This window comes from Vulpes vulpes, chromosome 13 (assembly GCF_048418805.1).
Source record: "Vulpes vulpes isolate BD-2025 chromosome 13, VulVul3, whole genome shotgun sequence".
Lineage (NCBI taxonomy): Eukaryota > Metazoa > Chordata > Mammalia > Carnivora > Canidae > Vulpes > Vulpes vulpes.
This window is the reverse complement of record NC_132792.1, coordinates 159,621,950-159,639,245: the sequence shown is the minus strand read 5'-3', so window position 1 is coordinate 159,639,245 and position 17,296 is coordinate 159,621,950. Positions and strand designations below refer to the sequence as shown.

At 38.2% G+C, this 17,296-nt stretch overlaps 1 protein-coding gene across 6 annotated transcripts in view; it reads left to right on the top strand.

The window, feature by feature from the left end:
• KDM5B (lysine demethylase 5B) overlaps positions 1-17,296 on the top strand; it is an 86,925-nt gene that overhangs the window by 32,698 nt on the left and 36,931 nt on the right. For all 6 annotated transcript variants that reach the window (XM_072733633.1, XM_072733632.1, XM_026018019.2 and 3 more), the window contains exons 5-12: positions 4,922-5,056; positions 6,343-6,439; positions 7,877-7,986; positions 9,980-10,138; positions 11,184-11,303; positions 12,834-12,992; positions 14,375-14,556; positions 15,818-15,980. In XM_072733633.1, coding sequence (XP_072589734.1) covers positions 4,922-5,056; positions 6,343-6,439; positions 7,877-7,986; positions 9,980-10,138; positions 11,184-11,303; positions 12,834-12,992; positions 14,375-14,556; positions 15,818-15,980 — 1,125 coding nt within the window. The remainder of the gene's footprint in view (positions 1-4,921; positions 5,057-6,342; positions 6,440-7,876; positions 7,987-9,979; positions 10,139-11,183; positions 11,304-12,833; positions 12,993-14,374; positions 14,557-15,817; positions 15,981-17,296) is intronic.

The window sequence follows — 17,296 nt, the reverse complement described above, 5'->3', positions numbered from 1 at the left end:
ATATTCAGAAAGTTTTCATTTTTAAAATATACATGTGTGAATGTTTAATGAACCCAGGGATGAAATTATTTAGAACATTGTATGTGGAACCTTTATGCTTCCATAAAGTCACATCTATATAGAGTTGCCTACAGTAGATTTTCTCCTTATTAACTTTTCTGTTTCAGCGTGGAAGCCACAGTAAGAGGAAAGAGTCTACCTGCTTTATGGTTTGCAACATTGTAAAAAAAATACATATTCTTAGGTGTAGTGTAAGTTTCATAGTTGAAAAGCATATAAGCACTTACTCAATTATAGTCTGAAATGAATAGGTATTTAGAGAAGCCTTTAAAAAAAGATGCCTTTTATAAACATTACATTTACAAGACAGATAAATATTTATTGAGGGACCCACTCTGTACTAAGTATGTTCTAGGCATTGAAAGGTATTCATTGCAGGAACCTTAAAAACAAAGCGTGATGAAAGTAAAATCACTCGTAATCCTCTCAACCTGTTTTTTCTTTCAAGGCTGTTTTTATGCATATATACACACACTGGAATTGTATTCTTCATTTACAATATTCTATCCTGCCTTTCCCCTGCTTAATATATCATGAGTATTTGCCATGTCCTTGAATATCTTTGAAGTTCTATAGTTGAATGACTGGCATTCTGTGTTTATAGCCAGACTTTGACTTCTCCTGTTGTTGAATGTTATATTTATTATACTGTGATGGCCATTTTTTGTACTTAATTTTTAGCCCATTTTTGAAAATCATTCTTAGAGAAAGGATAAATGGAATAGATATATTTTAAAAGAGAGGAACACGTGATGCTGCCACAAACCTATTAAAATGGCCAAATTCAGAACACTGACAACATAAAGGCTGGTAAGGACAATAGAAGTTTTCATTCATTGCTGGCAGGAATGCAAAATGACACAGCTACTCTGAAGACACTTGGCCATTTCTTAGAAAACTAAACATACTGTGTTACCATACAGTTCAGTAGTCATGTTCCTTAGTATTTACCGAAAGGAGTTGAAAACTTATGTCCACTCAAAACCTGCACAAGGATGTTTTTAGACACTTTATTACTCTTAATTGCCAAGACATGAGTGCAACCAAGCTGTCCTTCATCAGGTAAATGGATAAATGAACTGTGGCATATCCAGACAGTGAAATATTATTCAGCATTAAAAAGAAAAGAGATCGGGGATCCCTGGGTGGCGCAGTGGTTTAGCGCCTGCCTTTGGCCCAGGGCGCGATCCTGGAGACCCAGGATCGAATCCCACGTCAGGCTCCCGGTGCATGGAGCCTGCTTCTCCCTTTGCCTGTGTCTCTGCCTCTCTCTCTCTCTCTCTCTCTCTCTCTGTGACTATCATAAATAAATTAAAAAAAATTGAAAAGAAATGTAAAAAATAGAGAGTGATTTCAAGTCATGATAAGACAAGGAGAGGAGTCTTAATGCATATCACTCAGTGAAAGAACTAACATGAGAAGGCTACATCTACTTTATGGTCCCAAACATTTAATATTCAAGAAAAAGCAAAACTATAGAAACAGTAAAAAGATCAGCAGGGGTTTGGGGGCAGGAGGGCAGGTGGGGGAAAATACGCAGAGCACAGACAATTGTTAGAGCAGTGAAAATATCCTCCGTCGCGTTACACATGTCCAAATCTACAGGATGTTCAGCACAACAGGTGACTCCTAATGTCACCTATGAACTTCAGCTAATAATGATGTGTCAGCGCAGGTTCATCAGCTATAACGAATGAGCCACTACTCTGGTGAAGGATACTGACAATGGAGGAGGCTGTGCATGGGGGGAGGGCAGGATGTATATAGTGTAAATCTCCACCTTCATTTTAACCTAAAACTTCTCTAAAAATAAAGCCTTAATATTAAGGGAAAAAAATGCCCAACAAAGGAATTGTTGCTAAAGGGTGACCCAAAGCCTAGAGTAAGTTTTGGGAAGCTTAAAGAAAGTTGAGTGGAGAGGCACTGGTGCTGTGGGACAGAGGCTCCAGTCCTGTAGGTCCCGTGTTTTCTTTTAGGGTTTATTTATTATTTTAGAGAAAGGGAAGTGGGGCAGAGAAGAGGGAGGGAAAAACTCTTAAGACTCTGCACTGAGCATGGAGCCAATGTGGGGGCTTGATCTCTCAACCCCGAGATCTGAGCCAAAACCAAGAGTCAAATGCTCAACCGACTGTGCCATTCAGGTGGCCCTCTTGTATTCCCATGTTTTCTAAATACTTCAGTGGATTGCTCTGTCTCTGTAGGATGGTGTCCTCATGCTGTGGTTATTAGTCACCTCTCAATCTCAGGTTCTCAGAGGTTAAATTAGTCTACATGTACTAGCATTAGATACAAGGCAAACACCTCAGTTTTGTGTCCAGCATTGTGGTTTGAAACAACATAATAAAACTCTTCATTGTTGGTGGGACTGCAAGCTGGTACAGCTACTCTAGAAGACATTGTGGAGGGTCCTTAAGTTAAAATTTTAAAAATTAAAATAAAATAAAAAAGAAGTTAAAAATAGAGCTACACTATGACCCAGCAATTGGACTGCTGGGTATTTACCCCAAAGATAAAGATGTGAAATGAAGGGACACCTGCACCACCCCAGTGTTCATAGCATCAGTGTCCACAGTAGCCAAACTGTGGGAGGATCCTCGATTCTTTCAACAGATGAATGGATAAAGATGTGGTCTATATACATGATGGATTATTACTTAGCCATCAGAGAGCATGACTACTCACCATTTACATTGATGTGGATAGAACTGGAGGGTATTATGCTGAGTGAAATAAGTCCATTGAGAAAGATGATCATCATATGGTCTCACTCATACGGGGAATATAATAAATAGTGAAAAGGGATTATAAGGGAAAAGGGGGGAAAAATTAGGAAGAGAAATCACAAGAGACTCCTAACTCTGGGAAACAAACAAAGGGTTGCAGAAGGGAGGTGGGTGGGGGGATGGGGTGGCTGGCTGAGAGGCACTGAGGAGGGCCTGTGATGGGATGAGCACTGGGTGTTATACTATATGTTGGCAAATTGAATTTAAATTTTTAAAAAGAGAAGCTCTTCATCTTCTGAAAGTTTCTGAGCTTGATTTTACCTTAGATCTCTAAAGTCCTTCTAGAATGAAGCAGACCATAGTTAATGGAAGTAAGAGATAGGGACCACATAATCTCTGAATTTCCTTAAAAAAAAAAAAAAAACTATTTTAGAGAGTGCTCATGTGGGCATGAGTGGGGAAGGGGCAGAGTCTCATGACCCTGAGATTGAGCTGAAATCAAATCAGATACTTAACTGACTGAGCCCCTCAGGTGCCCCTAATCTCTGAATATCTGACCATCCACTTGATAAAATTTCTTGATTCAATTCAGTTTCTACCTACATACTTTTAGGTCTCAAATAGAAAGCTTATATAATACATAAAAGAGGTTAATTAAATGATAGGCAGATTTTATTCCCATCTGCATGCTTTCATTAAATATATTCTAAACGTTCAACTTGAGGACTTTTTTTTTTTTTTAAAGATTTTATTTATTTATTCATGAGAGACACAGTGAAAGATAGAGAAGTGGAGAAGCAGGTTCCATGCAGGAAGCCTGATGTAGGACTCGATCCCGGGACTCCAGGATCACACCCTGGGCCAAAGGCAGACGCTTGACCCCTGAGTCCCCCAGGTGTCCCAACTTGACGTCTTGTTACAGAATGGTGATAATCCACATTAGTTAACATTTCCAGATCAAATTAATGTAAGAGTTTAATTAGAATTAGCAGAATATTTAATATATAGGTTGTTGTACCAGTGGTAGGTTTATTTATTTGTTTAGAGTATTATGTAATCTGTATCAGTATTTTTGTGGTATATTTCTTAGATGTTAGAAATGGGTTCTGACAGGTGATTACTCTGCTTTTGTTATTCATGTCCCCCCCCCACCCCCAATTTTCTGAATTCTTTTTACACATGTTACGAAGGAGCCAGTAGTGAGACTATATGGTAGTAATGGTACCCATAGAGCCAGGAGTTCTAAAAGGATAACTGTGTCTTATTCTAGCATAGATCATATATCCTAAGTGGTTACAATTTGGAACCTGCTTTTAAAAATACTTCCTGTGGTACTCGTGGGTCCTATTATGAAGGAGTGTTAACTTACTTGAAATTCATAGTAGATTCGGTGGTTATATTTTGATGTTACCACGTTTTATTGTGTGGGCATTAAATATTCTTTATCAGCAAGCTTAGAGTCAAACTAAAAAATAAAGCAAGAAGGAACTTCTTTTCTGATCAGAACCAGTTATTGCTGTGGGTTACCTATTAACCCTTGTCTTGTGAGTTAGACCTTGTAAGAATATGTTGAAGTAAGTGAAAGCACTATTATAAGGGAAAACACATCAGTCAAATTACATGTTTTCTCAATTCAGATAATATCTTTGATCATAGAGCATTGCTAGTTATATTTGAAACTGTAGAATTCTAAAATGTAGAAAACCTATTGGATTCCATATTTTTTTCCTCTAAACATTATAAAAAATCAAATATTCTCAATATGGAAAGTTACTTTGGGAACTTATAAGGAGCCTTTCTAACAGTTTGAGCCTTCAGTTAATTGACAGTTGCAAGCAAGGATAATTGCAGGTGGCCCATTGGGAGTGCCTTAAGCCTGCTGTGGCCTGGTGTAACCTGATGTCATGAATAGTTAAATGAATTGAAGCAACACCATTCACCTGCAAAAAAGTTTTTAAACTCTAATATGTGTGTGGGTATATGATTGGTAATTGCAGACTTGTGTTTTATTTAGATTTTAAAAATTGTAGACCTTTTTTGTATCAATACATAACTATAAAATATACTGCAAAATACATTGAAATTCTTAAGATTAAAAAAGAGAGGAAATTCATTAATAAATTGTGTTTTATCTCTAGTGTCTGCAGAAGCCAAACCTGAACACAGACACAAAGGACAAGGAGTACAAACCTCATGATATTCCCCAGAGGCAGTCTGTGCAGCCCTCAGAGACATGTCCCCCAGCCCGACGAGCAAAACGCATGAGAGCAGAGGTGAGGGCCTCATGAGGTTCATTAGACGGAATTCGTGAGCCCTCGTACCAATGTCTGTCTAACTGGATTTCTCTCCTGCATGTGCTCTTCATAGTTTTGAACCTTGTTAACTGTAGACTCTTGTCTTATTAACTCTTGTTAACTGTTTGTACTCTAGCTTTTATACTTGGGGGGGCTGTACTGTCAAAGGGATAAGGGATCGAAGGACTCTCTCTAGGTTTATGCTGCCTGGACAGACAGCTGCTTTATTTGCAGAATTAAGAAGAGGAGGGGTTCATTATGATGATGTTTGGTTTGCCTGTTACCCTCATGAAGTTGGGCAGTGTTTATTGAGAGATTAAGGCTAAGGAATAGAGAACTAAGACAAAATAATTAGGCAGCATGGGGGTTGAGGCATTTAATACATAAGATAAAAGAACAGAATAGAAGACCAGGAGGCGTGAACTGATGAGAAAGATGGTTTACTTCAAGATTTTTCTGCTCTGAGAGGTTTCCCTTGGGAAAGGAAGAAGAGTATTTTCCCACTTGTTTCCATACAGAGATAGGAATTTTGGGGTTCTTGCCTAGCTTGATGGACATGTAAGTGTTAGGAATCAGTGATAATGTATGAGAGCATCTTGGAAATGGGAAGCTTCGTGGCGGTAATCGGGTGTCTAAATCAGTCTCTGATTATTAGTAATTATTGGTCAAGATGAAAAAGAAAACAGCTACTGAGCACATCTTGATCTTTCAATGTATAAGAGATGCCCGGGTGCTATGGATGCCTAGGTTTGCCTTGATGAGAGACACATAGGGTGATGATAGCACCCTGAGAGAAATTTTATCATCAGTGGACATCTGAATACATATGAATGAACACAGGCAAAAACGATCATATATATATAGTTCTACGAACACATCACAAAGGTTGTTTTATTGATAAGTATTACCTCTTTAAGAAACATTGGAAATTGAGACCAGTTTAAGGATAGGGGAATCCTTAATAATTTAGTGATGTTAGAAGAGTAGCTTGTAATAACAATTTAATTTGTTCCTGATCCTTTGATTCTTCCCTATTTTTTTGACCTGTCAAAGTGGAGATACTCTTGTAACTTCTAAGATCTTTGTTATTTCCATAAATAATAGTAATTTTAAGGGTAGATCTCCATGGGGAGAGAGAAGAATGTTTTGAATGTCTACTAATAGAGACAGTTTATAAGATTGTAGTCACCTTGAGATTTCAGTTGGATTTTAAAAGATACCTTTTTTGAAAGGAAATATTTATGTATATGACAATTTTTTTAAAGGCCATGAATATTAAAATAGAACCAGAAGAGACCACAGAAGCCAGAACTCATAACCTGAGACGACGAATGGGCTGTCCAACTCCCAAATGTGAAAATGGTAAGAAGGTTTATCCATGAGTAGGAAAGAAGTATAAACTAAATTAGTAAAAATCATTAATTTGTTAATTAAGGAAACATTTATAACAACTATTAAATACTAGTCAGTGGGGTTGAGCCCCGAAATAAAATCTTAATATGTTAATGTCTCTAGACTCATAGTAACCATAACCAGTAAAAGTAAACAGATGATGATATGCATATTAGAAATATGATTGAGTTTCTTAGCTGTCACCAATTGCTACTTTGAAATTTGGTTAAATGGCATTCATTGAAAAGAAGTGATTTCTGAGCACCATAGGTGCTTTTGACAAGATATGTGATATCCCCTCCCCACCAAAGCAAAAAACAAACAAACATTATTTCAGGCATGGCAGGTAGACATGGTTTCTAAATCTGAGTTTTAGTTGGTAATTGCTTGGCTGGCCATTGTTTGATGTCCGTCACTGAGAGATAAGGTCAGGACTATTAAAAAAAACTTTTTTTTTTTTTTAAAGATTCTGTTTATTCATGAGAGACACACACAGAGAGAGAGGCAGAGACACAGGCAGAGTGAGAAGCAAGCTCCATGCAGGGAGCTCGATGTGGGAATCGATCCTGGGACTCCAGAATCAGGCTCTGGGCTGAAGGCAGGCGCTCAACCGCTGAGCCACCCAGGGATCCCTATTAAAAAAAATCTTAAATCCTATATAGATAGGCACATAGAAATGAAGACGTTATTAAAATTAGTTTGTCTTAGTGGCTGGTGAGTTTAGTGGAAAGGCAGCACAATGTAGTGAAAAGTAGATGGATTTTTAAAAATATAGATCTGAATCTGATTCCTGGCTTAAGCACTAATAGGTTTATGACCATAGGTATTTCTTGACTTCTTTTACTATCCATTTTCTTATCTTTGAAATGGATTTGTTGCAAAAGGTTAAATCTATGGAAAGCATTTAGCACAGCACCCACCATAGGATAGGTCATTAATTCATAGCCAAAATTCTCAGTCTTTGGAACTGAAAAGTTGGGGGTAGTAAGTGGTCATAGGTTATAGAGGGATAATCTCTAATGTGGAGGAGGTGCAGTTGGTATATTATTAGTCTCTTACAGTTAATATTAGCAGAAACCTCCTTTCATCAATGTGTGTCTTGTCTCGGTAACATGTCATTAAGGAGACTGTATCTCTTAAAAGCCTACAAACCTTAGCAACAACTCCAGAAATACCCATATCCAGAATTGCCTACATTTAAATGGTGTGAGAGTTTGCATTTTATCATAAAGTAATCAGCACCAGCCCTTGAATGTGGTAATACTGGGTGTTGCTGCTCTTGCATTGAAAAGAACAAGGAAGTTGTATGTGTCCTGTGTGTGGTTTGGGGAGGGAGAGGTGAGAGGTGCGGGAGCAAGGAGAGCAAAGTGTAGTACAGGAAGCACTAACTCGGATTGCCTCTTACAGAAAAGGAAACGAAAGGCATCCTCAAGCAAGAACCCACTGAGAAGAAAGAACACATTATAGAAAGCGAGAAGGAAAAACCCAAGAGCCGATCTAAAAAAACCACCAATGCTGTGAGTTGACATTTCAAAACACTTTTACCCCTCATTTTGTCCTTCTGTGCCTCACTTAAGACTACTAGCTTAGAGTGTCACAATTTAAAAGTCCTTTTCATGTCCATTTATAGTATCAGTTTTTAATTGAGGAAATACACAAATGCATTATGAGGCTAATAGTAGCATATAGGGAGCATCCACAGCCATTTTTCTGGAGTACATGCAGTTTAGAGAGAAATAATGGTGAGCTGGATCATATATGGAATGTTCATAAATCACTAGGTCACCTCCAAATGAGCTGAGAGCTAGATCAAAAATCAAGTTGATGTTTTTCAACTTTACGATAGGTAAGGAAAAGGAAAGGAGTTGGGATAGGAACGGAGGCCTCAGCAAAACTTGGAGGACTAGGCAGCCATTTACTGAAATGGAAACTGAAAAGTAAGGCTTGAGGACATTACAGAACATCTGGTTGCTTTTCTTCTCTGTCCTCTTCTCAGAGCTCAGTGAGTAGCTTGACCACAATGCTTTTTATCTTGGAATTTGGAATTATTCCAATTAGGCGTCGTTCTATTCATAAATATCATTTCCTCCCCCCCTCCCCACCAAAGCAAAAAACAAACAAAAAAACACAATCAGAAAATGATCAGAAACCAGGTTTTTATTTGCTACAACAAAAAGACTGAAAAAGTAAGATTCCCAGATTAGTTGAGTTCTTAGCTTTCCATTTTATTGGGTAATGGTATTAGTTTGCAAGGTATTAGTCTGCCATAACAAAGTACCACAGACTGTGTGGCTTAAACAACAGAATTTCTTTTCTCAGCGTTCTGGAGGCTGCAGGTCTAAGACCAAGGTGTCTGTAGGGTTGGTTTTTTTCGTGAGCCCTCTCTCCTTTGCTTATAGGTCGTCTTCTCCCTGTCTTCACATGGCTTTCCTCTGTACCTGTCTATGTCCTTATCTCTTCTTGAATACTAATCATACTGCATTAGGGTCCACTCAGTATGATCTTATTTTACATTAACCTCTTTAAAGACCCTGGTTCCAAATATAGTCACATTCTGAGATAACTGGAGGTTAAGACAGTAAGATATGAATTTGGGGAGACCACAGTTCTGTCCATAGTAGGTAATATGTGTGTGTGTGTATTTATTTATTTGTATTTCTTTGTATTACTGTGTATTTGAGGAACTTGTTAACCATGCACCCTTAATTAAAATATAAAGGAATTTATTTATTATTATTTTTTTAAATATAAAGGAATTTAATATGGTTAATTAAGCATTTTTCTTTCCCTTTAAATGTGGCAAAATTGAATTTTTTTCCTTATAAATTCTAGTTTTGGTTAAGCTGATAAATTTACTGCCCAACATGTTCTTTTTCTAGATTATCGTTCTCCAAGCTACTAGAAGCTTGATATCTTAGTAACAAATCTTAAAACACACAGCTGAGGGGCACCTGGATAGCACAGTTGGTTTAGCATCCAACTTTTGATTTTGGTTCAGGTTGTGATCTCATAGGTCGTAGGATGGAGCCCCACTTCTGGCTCTGTACTTAGCCAGAGTCTGCTTGAGATTCTCTCTCCTCTTCCTCTGCCCCTCCCATGCATGTGCATTCTCTCTCTCTCTCTCTCTAATTTTTTTTTTTTTTTAAAGAGAGAGAGGGTCAGTGGGGCATGAGATCTCAGATTATGACCTGAGCCAAAATCAAGAGTTGGATGCTTAACTAACTGAGCCACCCAGGCGCCCCTAAATTAAAAAAAAAAAATCTTTAAAAAAACCACACAGCTGAAAATGTTTTGAGATTACACTTTAGTGTTGGGAATGCCTTAAGCATTGTAAAGTATCTCTAATAAAAGAAGAAGCATTTTTATTTAGAATACCTCTTCTGGGGGTGACACATTTTCATTTGAAAGATAGAAAAACTAGATTATGCCTTTCTCCGTTGCATCCTTAGAATTTGACAAAATCAAATGTAGCTCATGCTCCTTGGTTCTGTACCTATTTTATTGCTGCAGGTGGATCTGTATGTCTGCCTCTTATGTGGCAGTGGCAACGATGAAGACCGGCTTCTCTTGTGTGATGGGTGTGACGACAGTTACCACACCTTTTGCTTGATCCCACCTCTCCATGATGTTCCCAAGGGAGACTGGAGGTGTCCTAAGTGTTTGGCTCAGGTAAGAACTAATGGCTGAGATAGCATTAGAAAATTTCCTTTTGGGGGGCAGCCTGGGTGGCTCAGTGGTTTAGCCCCACCTTCAGCCCAGGGTGTGATCCTGGAGACCCAGGATGGAGCCCCACATCGGGCTCCCTGCAGGGAGCCTGCTTCTCCCTCTGCCTGTGTCTCTGCCTCTCTCTCTGTCTCTCATGAATAAATAAATAAAATCTTAAAAAAAAAGTAATAAAAGAAAATTTCCTTCGGGGCACACCCGGGGGCTCAGTGGTTTAGCGCCGCCTTCAGCCCGGGTTGTGATCCTGGAGACCCGGGATCAAGTCCCATGTCGGCCTCCCTGCGTGGAGCCTGCTTCTCCCTCTGCCTGTGTCTCTGCCTCTTTCTCTCTCTCTCTGTGTCTCTCATGAATAAATAAATAACAAAATCTTTAAAAAACGAAAAACAAAAAAAATTTCCTTTAGGATGCTTTTTGTTTGCTTTTGGGTTTTAGATTTAGCAATTGATAACAGTGAGGCTCATGAAAAAAAGTGGCCTGACTAGGAAGGAGGTCTTGGCAGTGAGTCCCACGAGCTATGCAAGGAGCTAAGAGGCAGGAAAAAAATTTTAACTATTCTTAGAAAAAAAAGGGGGGGGGGCGGACCCCAGGTGGCTCAGAGGTTGAGCGTCTGCCTTTGGCCCAGGGTGTGATCCTGGGGTCCTGGGATCAAGTCCCACATTGGGCTCCTTGCGGGAGCCTGCTTCTCCCTCTGTCTTGTCTCTGCCTCTCTCTCTATGTCTCGTGAATAAATAAAATCTTTACCAAAAATTTTTTTTCATTTCAAAAAGCATTGCATGGTGTTTGCAAAAATTCTTAGACTGAATGACTTAAAAATAGTATGATTTCACAATTGATAGACAACAGTTCTTCTGATCTTTATCAATCCAGACTTTTCTATTTTAAACATATACTACATAAGTAATTCTACTAATCTGTTTTTTAAAAAATACATAAAAATATTACTATATGTAAGTAAAAATATTCTTTTTACCTTTTTTTTTCTTTTTGGCAGGAATGTAGTAAGCCACAAGAAGCATTTGGCTTTGAACAAGCAGCCAGAGATTATACCCTCCGTACTTTTGGGGAGATGGCGGATGCATTCAAATCTGATTATTTCAACATGCCAGTCCATGTATGTACATACATACTGCTTTGATTTGGGATTTTAATAACTTTTAGAAAAAAGGTGTATGAAGACGATTTCCCTTGGTACTTAGTTTTGATAATCGTTATCATAAACAGTGAAACCTTTAATTTGTTTAGTGGTATTAAAAGTCCACGTTACATTAAAATGCATTCTGGTTTTTCACTTGATTTCTCTAAAGATGGTCTTTGCCACACAAATCATACAGCAGGAATAACAATGTTTTAATAAAGGAAATCATCAGGAATCTTTTTAGTTCAACAAATTTAATTTAAAGAAAACTTCACAATTTATTGAATGATTCCTCTGTGCCAGTCAGCATGCTGTGCATTGGGAACCTATTATATATTGTTATGTTCACATAAGTTGGTATCTTAAAACTTTAAGATGACTATATTTTAAATTCTCTTTTACGCTCTTAGAAGCATGAACATTTTTCATTCAGCATTTAACATTGCATCAAGTGAATACACCAGAATTGAATGGTTTTCTGCCATAATACTGGACACTTAAGCTGTTTTTTTTTTTTTCTCCCCAACAAAGTACTATAGCTGACCCTTCACACATGTAGGTCTCTTTTTAGTTGGATTGCTTTCTTGGGATGCTTACTGAGGTCAGTATTTATCCACTTTTTCCCCACTTTAATGGCTGTATCATTTATGGGAACCCATAATGTATGTGTGAACCTGTTTTTCCTGATAGTACTGACAAAAGCTGTTAAGTTATTTAAAACGTTACTTAATGAGCTTATAAATTCAAGTTATACTTTATTTGACTTTCAGTTATTTTGACCCCCCTTACATTGTATGATTTCCCCGTATGTTTGCTTAACTAGTCGTGGTGGTACGTATATGACCTCTCTTTTTCTATCCTTGGTTGGCTTTTTATTTTACTTAGAAGATGAGGACTTTGAGGATATTGAGGCATTTAAGTTCCCTTTCTCTAAACTTGCCTCAGATTAATAATAGATCCTAGACACTCAGTCTCGTGGCTCTTTATATTACTACATGCTACTGCAAAGTAGTTGCTCCTTTTGTTCAATTTTGCACTCTTTTTCATCATGGTTGCCTGCATTACTCTCAGCTACGTCATTAATGAAAGGATGGACTCAGGTAATGTGTTATAGCACATCTCGAAGGACGAAGTATGATTCAAACACAGCTATTATTACTGTATAATAGTCAACCAAGTTATATTTCTCACCCACAAAAACCTCTAGTTTTTGAATGTCAGAATTTAGCTTTCCTTGACTCCCTTTTAGTATAGTGGTCAGGTTGGTGATTTAGGAGCATATATTCTTAATCAGTACTTAACTCTTTTAGTTATAAAATTGCTTTTAGAAATTGTTTCCCATGTCTGAACTGCCTGGGATCAATTGTGGAACATTTTATAATTTTCCTTAGGGTGCTGTCCTGTGATTTCTGTCCTTTAGCTTATCTTTTCAGATTGGTCATGGGTAGTTTGTGAGTGTCTGTGAAAAAATTCAGTTTCTTGTCTTCCTCCTTGTTTTGTTTCCAGATGGTTCCCACAGAACTAGTTGAGAAAGAATTTTGGCGACTGGTAAGCACTATTGAAGAGGATGTCACAGTAGAATATGGAGCTGATATTGCCTCAAAAGAATTTGGCAGTGGCTTCCCTGTCCGAGATGGGAAAATTAAACTTTCACCTGAAGAGGAGGTAGGCTCTAGCTGTGAGGCACTTCTCTTTCAAGCAGAGGCCTGTATTTAAAGCTAATAGTTGAGGATATCTTTATCTAAAAGGCACAGTACAGGACTTACTGTACTTACTGCCTACTGCATACATGTATGTAGTTGGAACTTGAATTATTAATTAAAATTCTATTTGGTTGGCTCGAAATAATTTATGACTACTTTCAGCACATTCTTGATTACCGGATTTTTTTTTTAAGATTTAATTTATTTATTGATGAGAAACACACAGAGAGGCAGAGACACAGGCAGAGGGAGAAACAGTGTCCATGCAGGGAGCCCAACATGGGACTTGATACCGGGTCTCCAGGATCAGGCCTTGGGCCGAAGGCAGGCGCTAAACCACTGAGTGACCTGGGCTGCCCGATTACCAGATTTTAAAAAATCTTTATGTATTGATATGAGACAGAGACAAGCAAGGGAGAGGGATAAGCAGACTCCTTGCTGAGTGGAGAGCCTGACAGGGGGCTTGATCCCAGCACTCCTGAGATCATGACCTGAGCCAAAACCAAGAGTAGGATGTTTAACCGACTAAGCCACCCAGGTGCCCCTGATTACCAGATATTGAATGACTTTGAGAAAAACAGAAGGAGCCCACAGAGGAATTCAGGTCCCAGCTGTTCAACTATATTGTGATGATATGGGGAGATTACTTAACCTCCCTTTGTCTTTAGTCTGTAACTTGGTATCGCCTTCCAATGAAAATTTGAGGGATTGAGGCCAGACCTAAATTTATCTTTGAATTTTAATGTTTATAAATCTATCATTTGCCACAACAACAAACTTCTAGGAAGTTTTCTATTCCTATCCTAGTAGGAAGTCAGGTTTTTTTAAAACACTTTGTAATCTAACAGATACATAGAAAAGTACATAATCATGTACACAGCTTGATGAATTTTCACAAACTGAATACACCCATGTAACCAGCACTAGAACAAGAATTAGGACTTTACCAAACCTTACCCCAGAAGTTCCCCTTTTGTCTTCCCCTCTTTTACTACCTTCCCTGTCGCAGGACTACCACTATCCTGTCTTACAACACCACAGATTAGTTTGCCTGTTTTTGAACTTGGTATAAATGGACTCATACTGTGTATTTCCTCTGTAGCCAACACAAGGGCATGAGCAAATGCAAAAGTATATGCTACATGAATCTATTTATATTAAAGCTCAAAACTGAGCATCTAATCTATGGGCATCTAAGAAGTTAGCATAGTGGTCTCCCCTCCTTTTCTCTGACCCCAACCTTTTTATTTTGAAGACTTTTCAGCCAGCTTTTTGAAGCATTCAGAATCTAAAATGTTAGCATGATATGGCTAAACCTTTATACCTTTTTGGTGTCCTTTTTAGGAATATCTTGATAGTGGCTGGAATTTGAACAATATGCCAGTGATGGAGCAGTCTGTCCTTGCTCACATTACTGCTGATATATGCGGCATGAAACTTCCTTGGTTGTATGTGGGAATGTGCTTTTCTTCATTCTGTTGGCATATTGAAGACCACTGGAGTTACTCCATTAACTACCTGCACTGGTAAGAAGTTCTTCGTAACCTACGCATAGGATGTAAGCTGGGCTAGAAGCTTTTTAAGTGTGTCTGAAGTGGAACAAACTATTTTTTCCTTAAGTTTTCACTATTCTTGAAATAAGCATCTTAATAAGTAAAGGCAGTGGTTCTGAAAGATTCCTAGGAAATCCGTAAATCCCATGAAATTGCACACAGTTTTTCAAGTATAACATGTTTTTGGGGAGGGGATATATATACAGCTTTTAGTGAAAGAAGCTTTCACTCATGGCAAGATTAAAAAGCACTGAGCATTGCTTTTACTATCGAGAAATCCCATCACGTGGCATTGGCAGCCCAGATACCCCTGGGTAAACTGGTGGATAATAGGACCCACCGTCCTCCAGGTCCCCGGGACTGCCAGCTTGTTTTGTGCTGAATTCTGACAGTCATTACCGTAGAAAGGGCTTCTTCAGTGCACGCGTGTGTGGTGGTAGAGTACAGATAGACTTTTCAATTAAACTTTTTAAACTCTTTAGCCAAAACCATTTCTTCTTTCACATCTGTTTTTACCCCCTCCATATCCTTTGCTTTTCTAAGTACGGAAGTATTTGAAGATCTGTAACTCACTTAAAAGCCCCTACAAGGAATTTGAGGATGTACCACAAGAAAGAGCGAGTTGGGAAATATATGTGGAGCATCAGTTCTGTCTCCCTAGGCAATTGCTCCCAGCTGTAAAATGAAGATTATATTTACCATATCTCATAGGGATGTTACAGAATAATTGGTCGACAGTTTAAAGTGCTTTGAAGAATAAGAGCTCTTTAGAAATGCTAATGCCTTATTAGTGTTTGATTTAACCTCGCCTGTCAGAATGGACAAGGGAAAAGGAAGATGGAGAGTTGCCATCCCTTGTCAGTTGCTATACGAAATTGTGGTAACCACATACCCTGTAGCTAGCATGATACCTTATATTCTTAGAAATTCTAGATACTTATATTTTCTAAAGAGTCATATAAAAATGGGAGGGAGAAGAGTGACCTCAGATATTAAGTCTCATATTTAAACTCTATACTTGAAGGGGGAAAATGCATCACATATGTTTAGATCACATTTCTAATGACACTCAGTTTGAACATTCCTTTGTAGCATAATATTACAAAGCAGGGCCTGAAAAATACAGCTTGTTAACTATTTTGTTGGTGTTAGAGTTGCAGACTGATTTTCTTCTAATGAAATTTCATGTTTTTGTATTTCTTAAGATTGATTTATTTTTACGATCTGTTTCCAGGGGTGAGCCAAAAACCTGGTATGGAGTCCCAGGGTATGCTGCCGAGCAGCTAGAAAATGTAATGAAGAAACTAGCTCCAGAGCTCTTTGTGTCCCAGCCAGATCTTCTCCATCAGCTTGTGACCATCATGAACCCCAATACCCTGATGACTCATGAAGTGCCTGTATGTTCTGGGTCAATCTTCCTGCACTCAGGCTTAATCCACCACTTCTCTTTCTTGTTACTCAGTTTTTTATGAAGTTGGTTTAGTTACCTGTGTCCCATACCATAACTAGATAGCAGAAGCAGCTGTTTGGTGGAATATGATACTTTATTGCAGCAAGCCAATAAGACTGGATCCTTGGACACCATAAAAACCAATTTGTTGTGGTTAATAACTAGGTTGCTAAGCAGCCGTATTTTGCAAATATTAAATGTGATGCTTCCTTTTCTTTTTCAGTGTCTAATTCAGGCTTTTTAAATTATAATCTTTCTTATAACTTCAGTCTTTCAGTGCAACAAAACAAAAACCTTGGTGTTATTTGTATGATTTACTGTGAAAATGTCTAGGTTCTGTTACAATTAGATCTAAACTCTAAAAAAAAAAAAAGAAAAAAAAAGATCTAAACTCTAGTGTCAGAATCCTTCATACCCTGTCCGTACTTAAAAAAATAATTTATGGAATCTATATGAACTAAATTTTGAATGATAAACTGAAATGATTTGCATGCTTAGTAAATAATAGTTATATTATATCTCCACCCCTAATTAAGCTTGTTTATTTATTTATTTTAAAGATTTTTATTTATTTGAGAGAGAAAAAGAGTGCGAGTGTCCTTGAGTAGGGAGGGGCGGGGCAGAGGGAGAGGGAGAAGCAGGCTTCTCACTTAGCAGGGCGCTGGGACCTGGGGCAGGGGCTGGGGGCTGTGGCAGGGGGGCGGGGTGCTCTATCCCAGGATCCAGAGATCATGACCTGAGCTGAAGGCATGTGCCCCTAATGAGAAAATTAATTTCAAGTCCTTGAGCTTGGATTCTAGACTGAAAGGTGCTGTTGCTGATATTGCCTCTGATGCTCCTCTACAAAGTGACACTTACTTGTATATAGGCTTCCTGTTGGAGAATGCTCTGAAGATATTTTATGAGACCAGATGTGAATGATAACATTTTCTGTGCTAAAGTGAATTCCTGATGATGTGACCTAAACTTCATGCCTTGGGGTTCATAGGCTAGTAAATGAGGGCAGATGCAAAGGTTTTTTCTTTGAGGGATTAAAATTATCCTAAAATTATCCTTAAAATTAAGCTGGACAATAGCTTAAAAAATAATGATCAATAACTCCCAAAATGCCATCATCTCCTCGTTGTTGGTATTTTCCACATTGAAGTTTTCCCATTCATATTGATTGATCTTTCTGATTTGTTATAAGTAACTTGTCCCTAAATGAGACCTTTTGCCATGGTTTTCCATTATTAAGTTGAGGAACCCTTGAGGCTTGATTCT